At 53.5% G+C, this 15,142-nt stretch overlaps 1 protein-coding gene across 1 annotated transcript; it reads left to right on the top strand.

Moving 5' to 3' along the window:
- Positions 1-3,821: 3,821 nt before the first annotated feature.
- On the top strand, positions 3,822-14,600 carry KCTD15 (potassium channel tetramerization domain containing 15). Its single transcript, XM_007957824.2, has 5 exons — positions 3,822-3,887; positions 4,497-4,672; positions 10,265-10,409; positions 12,942-13,247; positions 14,442-14,600. The coding sequence occupies exons 1-5, from the start codon at positions 3,822-3,824 to the stop codon at positions 14,598-14,600; spliced, it is 852 nt and encodes a 283-aa protein (XP_007956015.1).
- The last annotated feature ends 542 nt before the right edge of the window (positions 14,601-15,142 follow it).

The raw sequence follows: 15,142 nt of genomic DNA, 5'->3' as shown, positions 1-15,142 counted from the left end.
GGGAGGGCAGCCGGAGAGCGGCGTGAAGAGGAGGGGGGGGGGGGGGTGGGGGGAGGGTTAGGGGCTAGAGAGAAAGTAACTCCAGGACGAGACCGAAGCGACCCGCGCAGCAAGCACAGGCAGCAAGGCTGAGCCGGGTGCCCAAGACCCGGCGGCTGTGGGGGGCGGGGGCTGCGCCTGAGCCCGATCCGCCGCTCCGGCTCCGAGGTAAGCCCAGCGCGGCCAGCCACCCCTCAGCTCTGCGCACCCTTGTCCCCAAAGTGGCCATGATGCCGAGAAAGTCGCCCAGTCCAGGGTCCGGATCTGGGCAGGGGCAGCTGCTTTGTCCCGGTGTTGGGCGGCGGGAGCTGGCGGCGCGGGGGCGCACAGCACAAAGGGCTAGTGTGGGGTGGGGGTGTGCCCACGTGGGCTAGTCCTGGACGTGGGTGGACCCTCCCCAAGCGGGAGGGCGCCGAGCTTCCGGCCGAGTACGAGTGGGGCAGGGGGAAGCGCAAGTCCCAGCACTCTGGGCGGAGTGCTGGGCCGAGCACCCTGCGGGGCCAGGGAGTTTCCCGGGTCCGAACTGGGCTTGGGCAGCTGGGGCTTCTGGACCAACAGGGCCAGGCTTGGCGCCCAAAGCAGAGAAAAAGTCTCTAACGGGACAGATACGCGTCCTGTGACGGCCACCTCGCGAGTCCGCAACGGGGAGGGAAAAGCCGGTGCGCCGGCGGTCGAGCCCCGCGCGTGGGGTTCGGGGGCGGGTCGCGCTGAGACCAGATCACCGGCTCCGGACCCTGTTCCGCGCCAGAACCCCCGGCCTGGACGCGCGCATAGGGAACGCACTTGCAACCCTCTCGCCCCCACCAAAGCTCCTGACCGCCCCCGGGCGCCCCCCAACCCTGACTGCAGAAACATAAGCTTCAAGTTTTCACTCCGTGTCTCAAATGTGCATGAAGGAATTTAACTGCACGAGTGAATAAACAGCATTAGTTTCAATTGTTTTTTAATCCCGGCAACAATAAACTTTGAGAACAAAAGCGCTTTTACGTCCTTAATTAGGCGAGCTCCCCATCTGTGGTCTCTGAAGTGTCTGCCTCTTGATTTAACTGTCCCCTGCCCCGCCCCCGCCGCGCACCCCTCACGGGAGGGCCAGGCGCTTCTGGTTCCACGGCCACCTCCGCCCCGCGGCACCTCCGGGCCTCTGCCCAGCAGGCTCAGGCCTCTCCGAAGTTCACACCGGCCGGCGTGCTTCGCGGTGGAGCTGGCGCGCACCAGGTGCCTCACTAGCCTGTGTGCGGGCCAGCACCCTGGACAATTCTGCAGCTCCATCCGCCACCCCTCTGGCACTCTTGCCGTGGGCCTGCGCTCAGGGCGTGGAGCTGAAGGGAGCTCTCCAGCCGCCTTCTGTTTACCTTTTATGGTTAAAATAACAGCTTAGCAAAGAAGCGACTTCACGAAGAAGCGATTTAGTAAAATCGTCTCAAGCTGCCGCAGCACAGCCAGTTTAATCACCCCCAGAGAGCTGAACAACTGCGAGCACAATGGGACACAAAATCATTTTGTGTGTAAATGAGCGTTGCATTCTGCTCGCTTCCCTCTGCTCGGGCGGGCGGGGCTCGGCAGCGTGCGGGCGGGCGGGCGCAGGACCCGGGTCTCCCGCTGCAGCTCAGAAAAAAGGGTCAATACTCAGCTACTTGGGAAACCCGCGGGCCCTTACGCGCACTGCAGCCGTGGTCCCTGCAACAGGCGGTTTGGCCCAGCCTAGCAAGGGCCGGGTGGGCCGGGTCTGAGTGGTGGGTTTGAATGCTAGTGTTGGTGGCATGAACTTGTGTCTCTTACTGCGCCCACTTTTATGCTTCTGACCTCAGCAGTGTGGTCTCGGGAAAAGGTTGTTGCCCAGCACCAATGCGTTTGTCGGAGGGAACACTGGAGGTTCGTGTCAAGGCGTAAAGCCTGGGGCTTCCAATGGTGAGTTTCTGGTTTGCCATGGACATGATTGTGCTTGCTGTGGAAGAAAGGCTGGGTGAAAACAGGATGGGGCAGCTTTTGTGACGGGGTACTTGGTGTTAAATGTCACTTTTGGGTAGTGGCTGGTAGTAGGGAAAACCTCTCGCAGTCTGCTTTGATAGAATTTCCGTGGGAATTCCTTCCTGTTCAGTTTATCCTCACTGTCTTTCCTTCTGACTCCTCCCCAGCAGAGCCTCCCAGGGCAGGATAATCCCTTCTTCAGGTCTGTTTTGGTTTCTCAGAACTTCCTTGAGATAAGTGACCTGGTTTTCTTTATTAAGCCTGCTGTAACTCAGGGATGCCAATAGCAGCTGGACCCAGAGGAGACAGACCCCTAGTGAGGGTTTAAGTTAAACATCTCTGTTAGGAGGTACACCTTCCCCTCAAACAGTTCCACACCTCTTACCAGGGCACTCTGGGCAGGACAAATCAGAGGAGAGAAAGTTTACTTATATTTTCAGGGTATGATTCTCATTGGACCTTTGTCCACATTTTAAAACTGGATGCTGAATATCAAGGCACAAATTTAGATGTCAAGAGTTTAACAGGGAAAATCAGTCCCTTGGGACAAGAATTTCATCTGGTTACTCTCTCAACAGTTAAACCTGTGTGAGATCTAAATCCAGGTGGTGGTTGTCGTTATGTGCCATCGAATTGGACCCGACTCATAGCAACCTCCCCCCCCTTGGGTTGCCGAGGTAGTATCTCTACAGAAGTAGATTGCCCAACCTTCCTTCTGAGGAGTGGCTGGTGGGTTTGAACCGCTAGCCTTCTGGTTAGCAGTCAAGTGCCTTAGGCACTATGCTACCAGAGCTCCCAGGTTCCAGGTTAGGCTTGTGGAACTGTGTGTGTGTCTGTGTCTGTTTTCGTAGTGCAAACTCACATACCCACCTCCTCCATGAGGCAGCCCAAATAGAAGGGGTTGCATAAATCTTTTCTCTTCCCTTTTATGAAGTGCCATGGGGTTGGTTCGTAGGTACTGAAGGGTAGTATTAAGTGGTTTGTGGCACAGAGGAAAGTTGCTGAGAGCCTGGAGAGAAGCAGGAGAACTGGTCCATTTGCTGAGCTGCTGCTGTTGGTTTCCTTCTGGTCACTCTCTAAAACCCCTGTGTGTGTAAGGGGGTGGGGAGAGGAAGCATCATGAGGGTCTGGAAAACATTAGGCATAGAGGAGACCATCCTGGGGTTCCAGGGAGAAACTGTGAGGTGAATACTTGGCAAACAAAGACAGGTTTTTGCTGCTCTTGGGAACCCATAGAAGAGGTGGTGTTCTCTCTTCCCTAGGCACTGACTTCCCTGTGTCCCACTGAGTGGGCATGGTGTTAAGAGAGGTCCCGGGCTCCCCACTCCATAGAGAGTGCAGAATCCTCTCTGAGCCTTGGGCCACAAGGTTCTCTTCTGATGCAAGAGGAGACACGCTTGGTAATGTGGCTCTAAACCAAAATACCAAGAAAATCAGATTTGTTCTGAAACATTTTGGGCCAATAATGGTGAGCATATGTTTCAATACTGTCATTAGCTAAATTAACAGACATGGAGCTGCCCAGAAAACACATGTGTGAGTGTATGTGTGAGTAATTGGCCATGGCCCGAGTCTTGCTTTTGGTGGTGGGGGGACTGGAGTGTGGAGAGAAAGGTTAGTGCCGGGAGGAATCTGGAGAAGTAAGAGTTAGGTGTCTCAGGTGCTGCGTGGTATGGAGTCCCAGAGAGCGGGTGCAGAAATGAAAATGCTAAATGAACGTCTTTGACTCCATGGAAGAGATGGCTGCTGACAAGTAAGCCCTCTGGTTTTGTCGGTGCTCCCCACAGATACTCTGGGCAGTGATGGAAGCCTAGATGCCTCACCGCAAGGAGCGGCCGAGCGGGTCCTCGCTTCACGCACACAGCAGTGCCGGCACCCCGGTGAGAGCCAGCAGGGTGGGCTGGGCAGGTGGCCCCCTCTTTGCCTCTTCCTGAGTGTCTGCTCACTGGTTGCCCTTCCTCATGGCAGCAGTACTCCAGGGATAGCTGTTGACTGGCTGCACGATTATGTATTTTTTAAAAGAAAAATGCTCTTAATCTGATGTGAAATTTACTACATGTATAAAACTCAGTGCCTTAGGTGCTGAGGAAGTCACTAATTTAGAGGTGTCTCGTTACTGAGACAAACTTGCAAAAACCCCTGAATCCCAATTCACAAATCGGTGATTCGTTTGTCAGGGGATATTTCACATCTAACACATAAGCTTACGACCTTTAATTAGAATTTTGCAGTTTGTTTTATGCCCCTGGAGGCTGACACCTTGAGAATTTTTTTCTTGATTTCTTATTGCTAATAAGCATCTTTCTTTTTTCCCTCTGGTACTTTAAAGAAAATGATGCAAATACACTTAATTGCAGTGGTAGCCATAATTTGTCAGCTGAATATGTGATCAGGCATAGGCAGAAGTGATCTGATTAGATCTGTGATCACACTCACAATAAAGGGAGTATACAGCTCTGTTGTAGAGAAACTCTTGTTTCCGTTTCCAGGAGGGAGGAAGCATGTCCCGGTTGTCTCTCACCCGGTCGCCTGTGTCTCCCCTGGCTGCCCAGGGGATTCCCCTGCCAGCCCAGCTCACCAAGTCCAACGCGCCTGTGCACATTGATGTGGGTGGCCACATGTATACCAGCAGCCTGGCCACGCTTACCAAGTACCCCGACTCCAGGTAAGAGCTGAGCCCCTCGTAGCGCAAGGTGCATTCATGGTGGTGAGGAGCAGTGTCACCTTTTCCTCTCCAGCAGTCCATAGGGCATGGCTGATGCAGATCTCGAGAACTGGGCTTTGGGAGGCCAAGTCTGCCTGTGGAAAGGTGCTTTGCACAGGGGCTTATGACGTGGGGCTGGCAGCCTTGGGAGTGCTACGTGGAGCTCCTGGTAGAGGTCATGACCTTCACATCCTTCTTGAGACTCTTTGCAGGGGACCACTTGTGAGTGATGCTAAATACTTCCAGGTAGTGGGGAAAGGAGAAATATATAATCCTGCTCTGTTCTAACCTTTGTGGAAATGCATAAGGGGAGGAAGGAGGAGGAGCTGCAGCGTGGCCACCACTAGACTCAAAGGGCTCGTAGCCAGCCTTCTTTGGGGCTGAGGGTTATGGTGGCCAGCTGGGTGATTCCAGGATGTTCAGGGATACTGGGGCTATGGATAAGCATGAGCCTCATACACCCATCAGTGGATAAAGTATCTCTGTCAAGGCCTTGACTGGAGGCTTGAGGGTTCCTCTCAGTAGGGAGCCCCCCACTCTGCTGAGCTAACATGTGCTCCTATTTTGGGGCTTGTGCCAGTCTTTGGTGTTACCCATCTCCTGCTCTTGCCTCTTGGGGGTTTCCCTTCCTGGGGAGGACCTACTTTCCCTGTGAGCATAGCAGTAGGATTGACCCAGGTAGGATGGGTCTAGAAGCCTCTCCAGGGAGGATGCAGCATGCTGCTGGCTGCTTGCTTCTGGCACAGTCGAGCAGTCTCCACTCTCCCTTGGGCTGCCAAGGGCGGAGCTCAGGGGGGCTAAGACTGCAAGGGATCACCCCTGTTTTATACATTTAAAATAACAAGAGGAGTTAATAAATCCCTCAGACATCTAGGGATTGCCTTGGAAGCCTGTGTGCCAGGCATGCTCCTTGTTGTCAGTGTGACTGCTCAGAGCAGGGAGGCCTTGTGGCCACGTGGAGGTGGCTAATCCTGGAGGTTACTGAGGGTTGGGGTGGGGCAGAGGGGCATAGATGTGCCCTTGAGCAAGATGTTGGAAGTGGGTGCAGAATGAGGGAACTGGGGTACAGATTGTGATTGGGGCTGTATTCACTTAGCTCAGCAGAGACTACTCCTGGGGCACTGGTGCCTTGGGGCTCTGGGGGCGGGGCGTGAGGCCATGCCAGCAGTGTTGGTGTATACACTTGCTCACAGAGCCCTCAGAGGGAGATGGATTTTGCTTATTTAATTTCCATTTTGACTTTTGCGACATTCCCAAGTTGTTTCAGATAGATCATCCTTTAATTGGTTGACAGCGTTTGTGAGTTAAATTCATAAAGCCTTTGCCCACAACCCTTTCTGAAGAGTGTTTCCTGAAATCAGATACTTTTGTTTCTGTAATAATCATAGTCTTGTCCTTAGGGAAGTAAGGGGAGTCCTCCTCATTCTTGTCTCCCGACTGCTGCTCAGGAGCAGGGAAGGCAGGGGGTGGTCATCCTTTGCCAGGCCCACCAAGGTGGCTTACTTTACCCATTATCCTGCTGTGAGGTATGCATGTCTTCTCACTGGAATGTGGGACCCTTGGCCTGCAGGTATGCCCTGAGGGGTGGCGGTCTGCGTTCTTTCTGGGGTGGGGCCTCAAGATCAATCTGTTGTTCAGCCTAGGTAGCATCGGGCTCAGAGGAAAACTGCTCCCAGGCCTGAAGCTTTGGCCTGGAGACCAGAGGGTAGCATGGCCTACAGGACACTCAGGACATGGTGGTTCATACTGGGTCCAAGAAATGGACTGTGTAGCCTTGCTTCCAAGGGCTTCTCCGGTCTCTCCTTCTCTCAGTGAATTGTTAAAATTCAAGAACTCACATCCACCAATTCTAGAAAAGAACAAGCCCTCACCCGGTCTCACTAACGTGTGAGTAACCTGAAGGTCAGCACAGTGTTGCCCTGGGTAATGCTGTGAGAGTCAGAGGGCTTGTGTCTCCATGCCCTGGGTCACTGCACCCACACCATTGTGCCTGCGTTTCTGGTTCTTGGCTGGCTAGAGTGGCTCCACCATAAGGAACAGGAGACCCTGGGTACCAACCAGGTGCCTCCTTTGGCCCCACCCAGGAAGAGCCATTGGTCCTCACCTGGAAACAGCCCAACACAGTGGCCTGGGGCTGAAAGCAGACTCTTGAGCCTGTGACCTCACTCATGCCTGCCTGCTGGACATATTGAGGCTGCTGCAATCCTAGCTCCACTCTGGCATCCATAATGGCTGGGGGAAGCAGCAAATTAAGATGGCCAGGAGCTTTGGAACTAACAAAACCTTCCACTGAAACAACCAGGAAATCGGAGCCAAAGCTTTAAAAAAAAAAAAAAAGGAGAGCCATGTGATGCCTCCCCTTTGTGTACACAGGCGCTAGACATTAGACTGTTCCTTCTGCCTACAGTGGTCTCAGCTGCTGACATGTGAACTGACCTGCTTGTTCCTTGGAGGACTTTCTCCAAACCCTGCAGTCTCCTGCCCAATGTGGCCCAAGGCTGGTTTCCACAGGGGACACGTGGAGCCACTGGCAAAGAGCAGGAGAGGTCACAGCAGGAGCTGGGCTCGTTAAGGCCCTGAAAGTAGCAGCAGGTTTCTTTGTGGTGGTGTCTATGACAACCCTCCCAACCTGCTCTCCTTGGTAGCCTCAGACCCCAAAGGCATGAAAGGCATTTGTCCTGAGAAGCTGCTCTGCTGCCAGCTTATCCTGAAGCAGACACTGAACCATGGCAGGATCCAGAGGCTCCAGTCCTGACACAGGGCAAATTGAGAACCTTCTGCCTCGGACCGTTAAGGTAATCTAGAAGCCAGGATGGTCTGGAACCCTAGCTAGCCCTGATCATTGAAAGGATTTGGACGTCAGGGAGCCATGAGATAGAAACAGTGGCAAGCAGGAAGGATGGCACACATGCATACATGCCACAGCACGTAAACATACGCACAGGTGACAGAGTACACACACGTGCTTGCACATATGCCACAATGCATGAACACATACATGCATGTCAGAGCATAAACACGTGCACACAAACCTTGCACATAAGCACATGCACACATACCACACGCAAGTGTGCCTGCACATATATTATACTTGCTGGTCACAACATTAGGGCTCAACCAGAAGGGGTGGGGGAATATTCCCAAGGGAGGCAGAGGCCTGGAATTTGCTATCTTACCTTATCTTGCTCCTTTCTGCTGGTGCCATGTTGGCCCTGACAACTGCACAGGATACCCTGTGCAGTCACATCTGTCTCCAGGGTGTCTTTCCCTCTGGCATCTGAATTCCTAGGTTCTGGTGGCATAGTGCCTAAGGCATTTGACTGCTAACCAGAAGGTTGGTGGTTCAAACCCACCAGCCACTCCTTGGAAGGAAGGTTGGACAATCTACTTCTGTAGTGATACCGCCTCGGAAACCCAAGGAGGGGTCGCTATGGGTCGGAGACGACACGACAGCACATAACAACAACAACAACATTGAGGCCAAGTGTTGGGGCTTTAAAGGATGGACAGGCTACAGAGCCCTCAAGACTTTCTAGCAGAGACTGGATCTCCAAAACCATTGTTCCCAGGCATGGTGCCTGGGTGGTAACTGGGGGAAGAGCAGACTCATTGACCTTTGGAGCTTTGAAAGAAGTTATAGCCGGGGTGCACTCCAGGATCAGTTTTAGAGGCACCAGCTTCTCCACACCTCACCATAGACTCTGACCTGCTCACGCCCATCCATGTGGGAGCCTTACCCTTTATGTTAACCCACTGGAACTGGAGCTAGGCCATAGCCCCAGAGAGAACAGGTGCCTGCATGGCAGCTTCATGCCTGGACAGGCCCGCCTGGCTAGTGCCTTCAGTGTTCTAGGGCACTAGAGCAGAGGGCCATGAGATGGGGGGCTCTGAGAGGAGCTTTAGGGGCTCTAAACCCTTCCATTTCTGCCCTGCAGACACAATGGCCGTGGTGGGGCAGGGCCTTAGGAGTGGCTGACTTGGAAGCACAGAAGAGGGGGCTGCGGAAGGGATTGTCCTCAGAAGGGTCCCTGCTAGTGCAGGCAGAGAAGGAGAGAGGAGCCTTAGGCGTCAGCTTGAGGCTAGGCTGGAAGACTTCAGTTCCAGGTCAAGGCTGTCTCTTCTCAGGCTCGTAGACAAGCTGCCTCATTGCTGGGATCTGGCTGGGGATGAGTGTGTGGCCATACTTGCCGCACCTGCCATACCTGCCAAAGAGTGTCTGATGGTGCTGTCATTGGGAGATGCTGCTTCTCTCTCCTGTCCTCAAGCCCAGTTCTTGGCTGCCCCCACCGCTCTTAGGAACTCATAACCATCCATAGCTTGGCTTGGAGGAAGTTACCCAAACCAGAGCCCACTGCCTAGGACATGGAGGAGACTCCGCCCCTGGCTCTGAGGCCCAGTCCCTTTCCCTGGAATAGATAGAGACAGGCATCAGAGGTCCCCAAAAACTTCCTGCAGGTCATGTACGTTCTGTGGGAACCACTTGCCTTTCAGAACATAGGATGCCAGGACTTATTTCCTTTCCCGTGATCCCCCTGGTGTGACAAGTGTGCACATAACATGCACACACTATGGTGCTTGTGTGCACTATTTGTGTATGAGCGCATACACACTGGTGTGTATCCATATGTGAATGCACTGTGTGTATGTGCAGGCACACTTGCGTGTGATATGTGTGCATGCACTTATGTGCAAGGTTTATGTGCACGTGTTTATGCTCTGACATGCATGTATGTGTTCATGCATTGTGGCATATGTGCAAGCACGTGTGTGTACTCTGTCATCTGTGCACATGTTTATGTGCTGTGGCATGTATGCATGTGTTCTGTCCTTCCTGCTTGCCACTGCTTCTATCTCATGGCTCCCTGAGTGTGTGGCTGTGGGTTGTTTGCCTGTGATTTTGTCAGGTAATATAGCTGTGTCACAGGTTGGCTTGTGGCTGTTGTGTGTCTGGTTCTGCCTGTCATTTGTGTGCCTGGGAGGGAAGGGATGTATTTGTGTATGATCCTGTGCCTGTTGCCTGGGTGCGTGTGTGTGGTGCTTATTGATGTCGGCTGGGTGAGGTGGCTGTGTGTGACCCTTTTAGTTCTGGTGGAAAATCTCTCCATCTTGGCTGTTTTCTGCATGCTTGGCAGGTGTCTGATGGCTGATGTGAGTTTTCTGGGTGAGGCTGTCTGCTGAGGGTATGTATACAAGGTCTGGGACTGGGATTTTGTGTGGGGGGTGAGGTGGCTCTGTCTCTGTCTTGCTGTACTTTTCCAGACCTATAGCATGTGTCAGCGGGCTGATGTGAACAGTTGGGTGTATCCGTATCTGTCTGTGGCTTGTGGGTGTATGTGGGCTGTGTGGCATGTGCTGGTTTTGCACACCAGCATCTTGTCTAACTCTGGTCTGGCTGCTCCAGGTGTGTGAGGTCATGTGCTCCCCCCGGAGGAACAGTCCCAGAGCCATGTGAGGCTCCTGCCCCTGTGGCAGGACAGGAACCCAGGACTGAGGATGGGTCAAGCAGACTCGGCCCATTCCCTCAGACATTCCATCCTCTCTGTTCTCTCCTAGAATAAGCCGCCTTTTCAATGGCACCGAACCCATCGTCCTGGACAGTTTGAAGCAACATTATTTCATCGACCGGGATGGGGAGATCTTCCGCTATGTGCTGAGCTTCCTGCGGACGTCAAAACTGCTGCTCCCGGACGACTTCAAGGTAAGTCTGCAGCTAGAGGCTCCCCCGCACCATGTGTGCGATGGCATTACACAGGGGACACTCTGACTGAATAAATGGACCCATGGTCGTCATGGCAACCATAAAAAGTTAAACGATGAAGCCGAGGGCTAATCAGTTTTTCTAAACTAATTTTGTTTTCTCACATTTTTAGCTTATTTACCAGGGTGTAACAATAATTAAGCAGCGGCAGCAGCGCTTACCCCAGTTTAATGTTTGTTGTGTGTAAAGACTGTTGTGTGTCATAGTTACAGGAGACAGAGGCTCATCACTCTGACTCTTATTGGCAGTTTAGAAGGGGAAAGGCCCTGCTCCAAAGATCCAAACCAAACACCCTCTAGACAAAAGGTTATCCTCGGGTCTCTGGGGAAACTCCTCCAGGGCAGCTGGCTTGTTGCCCAAATCCTGCGTTGGTGTCAGGCCCCTTCCATGGCACTAAGGATCCAGGGAGGAAGAAAACTCTGGTCTGGGCTTGCCTGACTCATACCAGCAAATGGGCATTCATCTGTCTTTTCCTACCTAGAGGACCAGTGGAGTGTTTTGGGTTTCATCTAGCTCAGTTGCTGAGTGTCAGCCTGTACTCAGGCTGAAGATATAGTAAAGCACAAGGCTGACGTAGGTCCTGCCTCATAGTGCTCACAGTCTGGAGGGAAGACAGATGTTGAACAAATAAACACTTAAATTCTGTTGTGGCACATGAATCTAGAAAGTAGGGAATATTGTGAGAGTGAACAACAGGGAACCTGGCCTGAGTGGGTTTCAGGAGAAAGTGATGGTAACTCTCAGTAGTGAAGGAAAGAACTGAAAAGAGGATGTCATGCAGCCAGGGCCTTATGAACTGGAAGGGGAAAGGCAGGAAAGGGGTGGTTGTGGGTCCTCAGGACCTTGGGGTGCAGGCCCAGCATTAACATGTTACTGTGAATGCAGTGGGAAGGTGAATAGGACAATGACAACCCAGGTTACAAAATTGGAACAAATACGTTGGCAGTTGTGTGGAGAAGGATATGGGCAGGGTAGGAAGGTGGACACAGGCGACCAGTCCTGGGTGGGGCCACTTCCCCAGGCCAGGGAAGCAGTGTTGGAAGCTTTGGACCACAGCAGAGGCAGAGAAGAAGGAGCAAATAGGCAGAAGAGGTTTCTGTTTAGCAAGAGGCTCTAAAGGACATGGGTGTGCAATGCCCATGGACAAGGGGCTCTTGAGGGTGTCTCCGCCCTGGCTTGCGTCTTGAGTCCCGAGCCCCAGGGCCCCAAGGTGAACAGGCTGAGGGGAGTGTGGCACATACTCCTGCAGGGAGGTGCTATTGGGATGTTGGGTGAAGATGTTCTGAGGTATGAGGAAGATTTGGGGGTTGTTGGTGTGCACATGCCATTTAATCCCTCAGAATGGATAAGAATGGGATGAGTAGATGCCTGGGATAGAGCCTTGAGGAACCCTTACTGATGAGCAGATGGATCCATGACCAATGACAGGTCCTAGGCAAGAATTAGGGTTGGGCCTCCTTTAGGGTGGTTCCACAGGCTAGCATGTGTTGAGTTATCTGAGGAGGGAAAGCCAGGCAGCCAGCTCCTGGGCTGAGTGAACTCACACCAACTGTGTATCTCAGGACCTGATATCAGCTACCTCCCCTGCCAAACACATGCCCACCACAACCTGCCCCAGCCCTCACACCACTCATCAGGGCCCATCCCAAGTCTGGCTGGTAGGCCTGAGGGCCCCTGGGGGAGAGGCAGGAAAACGCAACCCCAGAAGCAGGGCCTGTCCCACAGGCTCTTTTAAGGTGTGGTGGGCATGTGTTTGGCAGGGTAGTAGGCTGATAACAAGTCCTGAGACACCCAGTTGGTGTGACTTCTTCCAGCCCAGGAGCTGGCTGCCTGGCTTCCCCTTCCCAAATACCTCATCATACTCAGTGCCAAGGGTCTGCTTGGGTAGGGCCAGCTTCTTGGCAGATCTTGTGTCCTTTCATTTTTACTCTCTTTGTTCGAGCTGGGCACTTATGTCCATTTTATCGATGAGGAAACTGAGGCTCAAAGAGATTGACTAATTAAGGCTTAGAGGTCTCAGAGCTGGTAGATGATGAAGCCAAAAATACGGATGTGGCTGGAGAGGACACTCTTCTGTAATGTACTTCTTGGCCTTCTCACTGGGTTCTGAGCTTTTCCAGGGCAGGTGAGAGTGGGGCTGCCCTGTGACCAGCCAGGCCTCTCCTCTGGGTGGGATCCAAGAAGGCAGCAGGTCCCCAGGCATAGGTACTGCCTCCAGCTCCTCCAGTCTACTTTCCTAATCTTCCCACGAGGCTCTCTCTGCCCGGTGGGCCAGATGGGAGGGGCACAGGTGCAGGCCAGCTGCTACCCTTGTGTGAAGGCTAGACTCCTTATGTTTGCACATATGCACCCAAGCCTCTCTTTCCCCATCGTATAATGGAGCAAACCACCCCAGGCCACACTGTGCCCTCCTGGAGTTGGAAAGGGCAGACACCCCTACCCTCATCCACACCCAGTGTGTATGTGCCCCAGGACTTTAGTCTGCTGTACGAGGAGGCACGGTACTATCAGCTGCAGCCCATGGTGCGGGAGCTGGAGCGCTGGCAGCAGGAGCAAGAGCAGCGGCGCCGAAGCCGGGCCTGTGACTGCCTGGTGGTGCGGGTGACACCGGACCTGGGTGAACGAATTGCACTCAGCGGTGAGAAGGCCCTCATCGAGGAGGTCTTCCCCGAGACTGGGGATGTCATGTGCAACTCTGTCAATGCCGGCTGGAACCAAGACCCTACACACGTCATTCGCTTCCCACTCAATGGCTACTGCCGGCTCAATTCGGTGCAGGTGAGGACTGTAACTGCCCGCTTCTACCCACCTCAGCCTCCTCTACCAAAGCCCTCTGGCAGCAGAGAGAGACTGAGAGAGGCACCATCCTCGAAATGGTGAAGCCCTCTGTGCCATCTTACAGAAAAGGCAACAATGTGTCGATGCATAATTTATGTCCCCCTCATCATTAAATGATGGGGCCTGGGAGATGGACTTAAAAAGAATTTATCTGTAAACCCCCCCCCCCAAAAGGATGTTCTATAAAAGTGTTCCAGAGTATTTTCAGCAAAGTATGCTTCATTTGACACCCAGAGTCTAACTTTGGATTAAAATTAAATGCAGGGAAACAAGAGAGTAAGAACAGCGGCTGAGTGGAGGTGGCCTGGAGCCCCTCTCCTGACCCTGCTGGCTTGGTCCCCATGGACATGTGAACAGCTGCCCAGAGCATTTTTCGGTGGGGTCTTAGGACTGAGTGAAAAGCCTCAAGCTAGAGTGGGACCTATTTCTCAATAGCTCTTCCCAAACCCAAGATCAGACTCCCACCTCCAGGTTTGGGCAGAACAGACGGGGGGAAAGCTTCACACTCTCCATCTTCAGGGTGTGGAACTTGCTGAGTTATAGGGACACAGGTAGGAGATTTAGCAGTTAGATTTTACTCCGCACAGAGGCACAGACATACATGGACATGGGGCTTGTGGATATTCAGGGGTAGAGAAGATGCCTCCTCTTTCTTTCTACCCCAAGATCCTTGGTGCTGATGAGCCTCTAGGGTTCCAACAGCTGGCACTCACAGCTGCTGGGAAGCTGGTGCTGGGGCGCTCTGTTACTGGGGCAGGCCTCAGGTAGGGAGGGGACCTAAGACCATGTGTCTGTAGAGGTGGGGTAGAATATACAGGGGCATCCGGGAGAGAAGGGAGGGAAAGAGCCCAAAGGCTCCTGAGTCAAGTTTTTGCACCCCTATGGGCTGTACCCAGGTGGGGCAGCCACCAGGTGTGGTTACTTGAGGGCCCCTGGACAAGCAGGTCTACCCATGTCCCTGGCTGCTCCTGCCCTTCCTGTAGTTGCCCAACTTGTGGTTCTGCAGGGACTTTTGTTGGTGAGTGAGGTGGAGATCTTAACAGAAGGTAGATTAGAAAACCAGGCCCCATCCCCTCAGGCCAAGCCAGGCAAACTCTGTAGCTGGGCATTACTGACCTCTTTCTTCCCCAGCAGGTCCTGGAGAGACTATTCCAGAAGGGGTTCAGCATGGCTGCCTCCTGTGGGGGTGGTGTGGACTCTTCCCAGTTCAGCGAGTATGTGCTGTGCCGGGAGGAGCGGCGGCTGCAGCCCCCTCCCACTGCCATCCGGATAAAGCAGGAGCCCTTGGACTAGGCCCTTCTCCAATGCCCGCCTGTGATCCCTTGGCCCTGGGGACACCCCAGGGACCCAGAAACAGTGCTGAGGAGTTCTGCCTGTGCATGCTCGGCGGTGGGTGTGAGATTGAGGGTGGGGCTGGAGGGCCCAAACCTGGCCCAGGGTCCTGAGTGTCACAGCAACAGAAGATGGGATGTGGAGGCACACCCACCAGAAGGACTATTGATATGACCCCAAGAGGCCACGGTGGGAACTGCTGCTGCCTGCTCTCCTGGCTTCTTGGGCTTCTGGCCTGGGCAGTATATTCGGAGGCTCTGGGGCCAGCTGAGGCAGGGTCAGCAGGGGCTCTGCTGGCCCATTCCAGAAGAGTCACTCACCGTCTCCACGTGTGCCAGACTCTGGTGGTTTTCCTCAACATCAGGAATGGCTTATTTTTCTACAGTATTTAAAACAGAGGTGACTGTATCTGCACACATCAGAGAGGCCAACAAGGACCGATGCTGCTTCCTCTGGTGCTCAGTTCTCAGTCAGACACGTAGTGTGCCCCAGCGGTGGGGGGT

Source organism: Orycteropus afer, unplaced genomic scaffold (assembly GCF_000298275.1).
Source record: "Orycteropus afer afer isolate SDZICR_OR568_19922 unplaced genomic scaffold, OryAfe1.0 scaffold00803, whole genome shotgun sequence".
Taxonomy (NCBI): domain Eukaryota; kingdom Metazoa; phylum Chordata; class Mammalia; order Tubulidentata; family Orycteropodidae; genus Orycteropus; species Orycteropus afer.
This window is presented reverse-complemented; position numbering and strand designations above follow the sequence as displayed.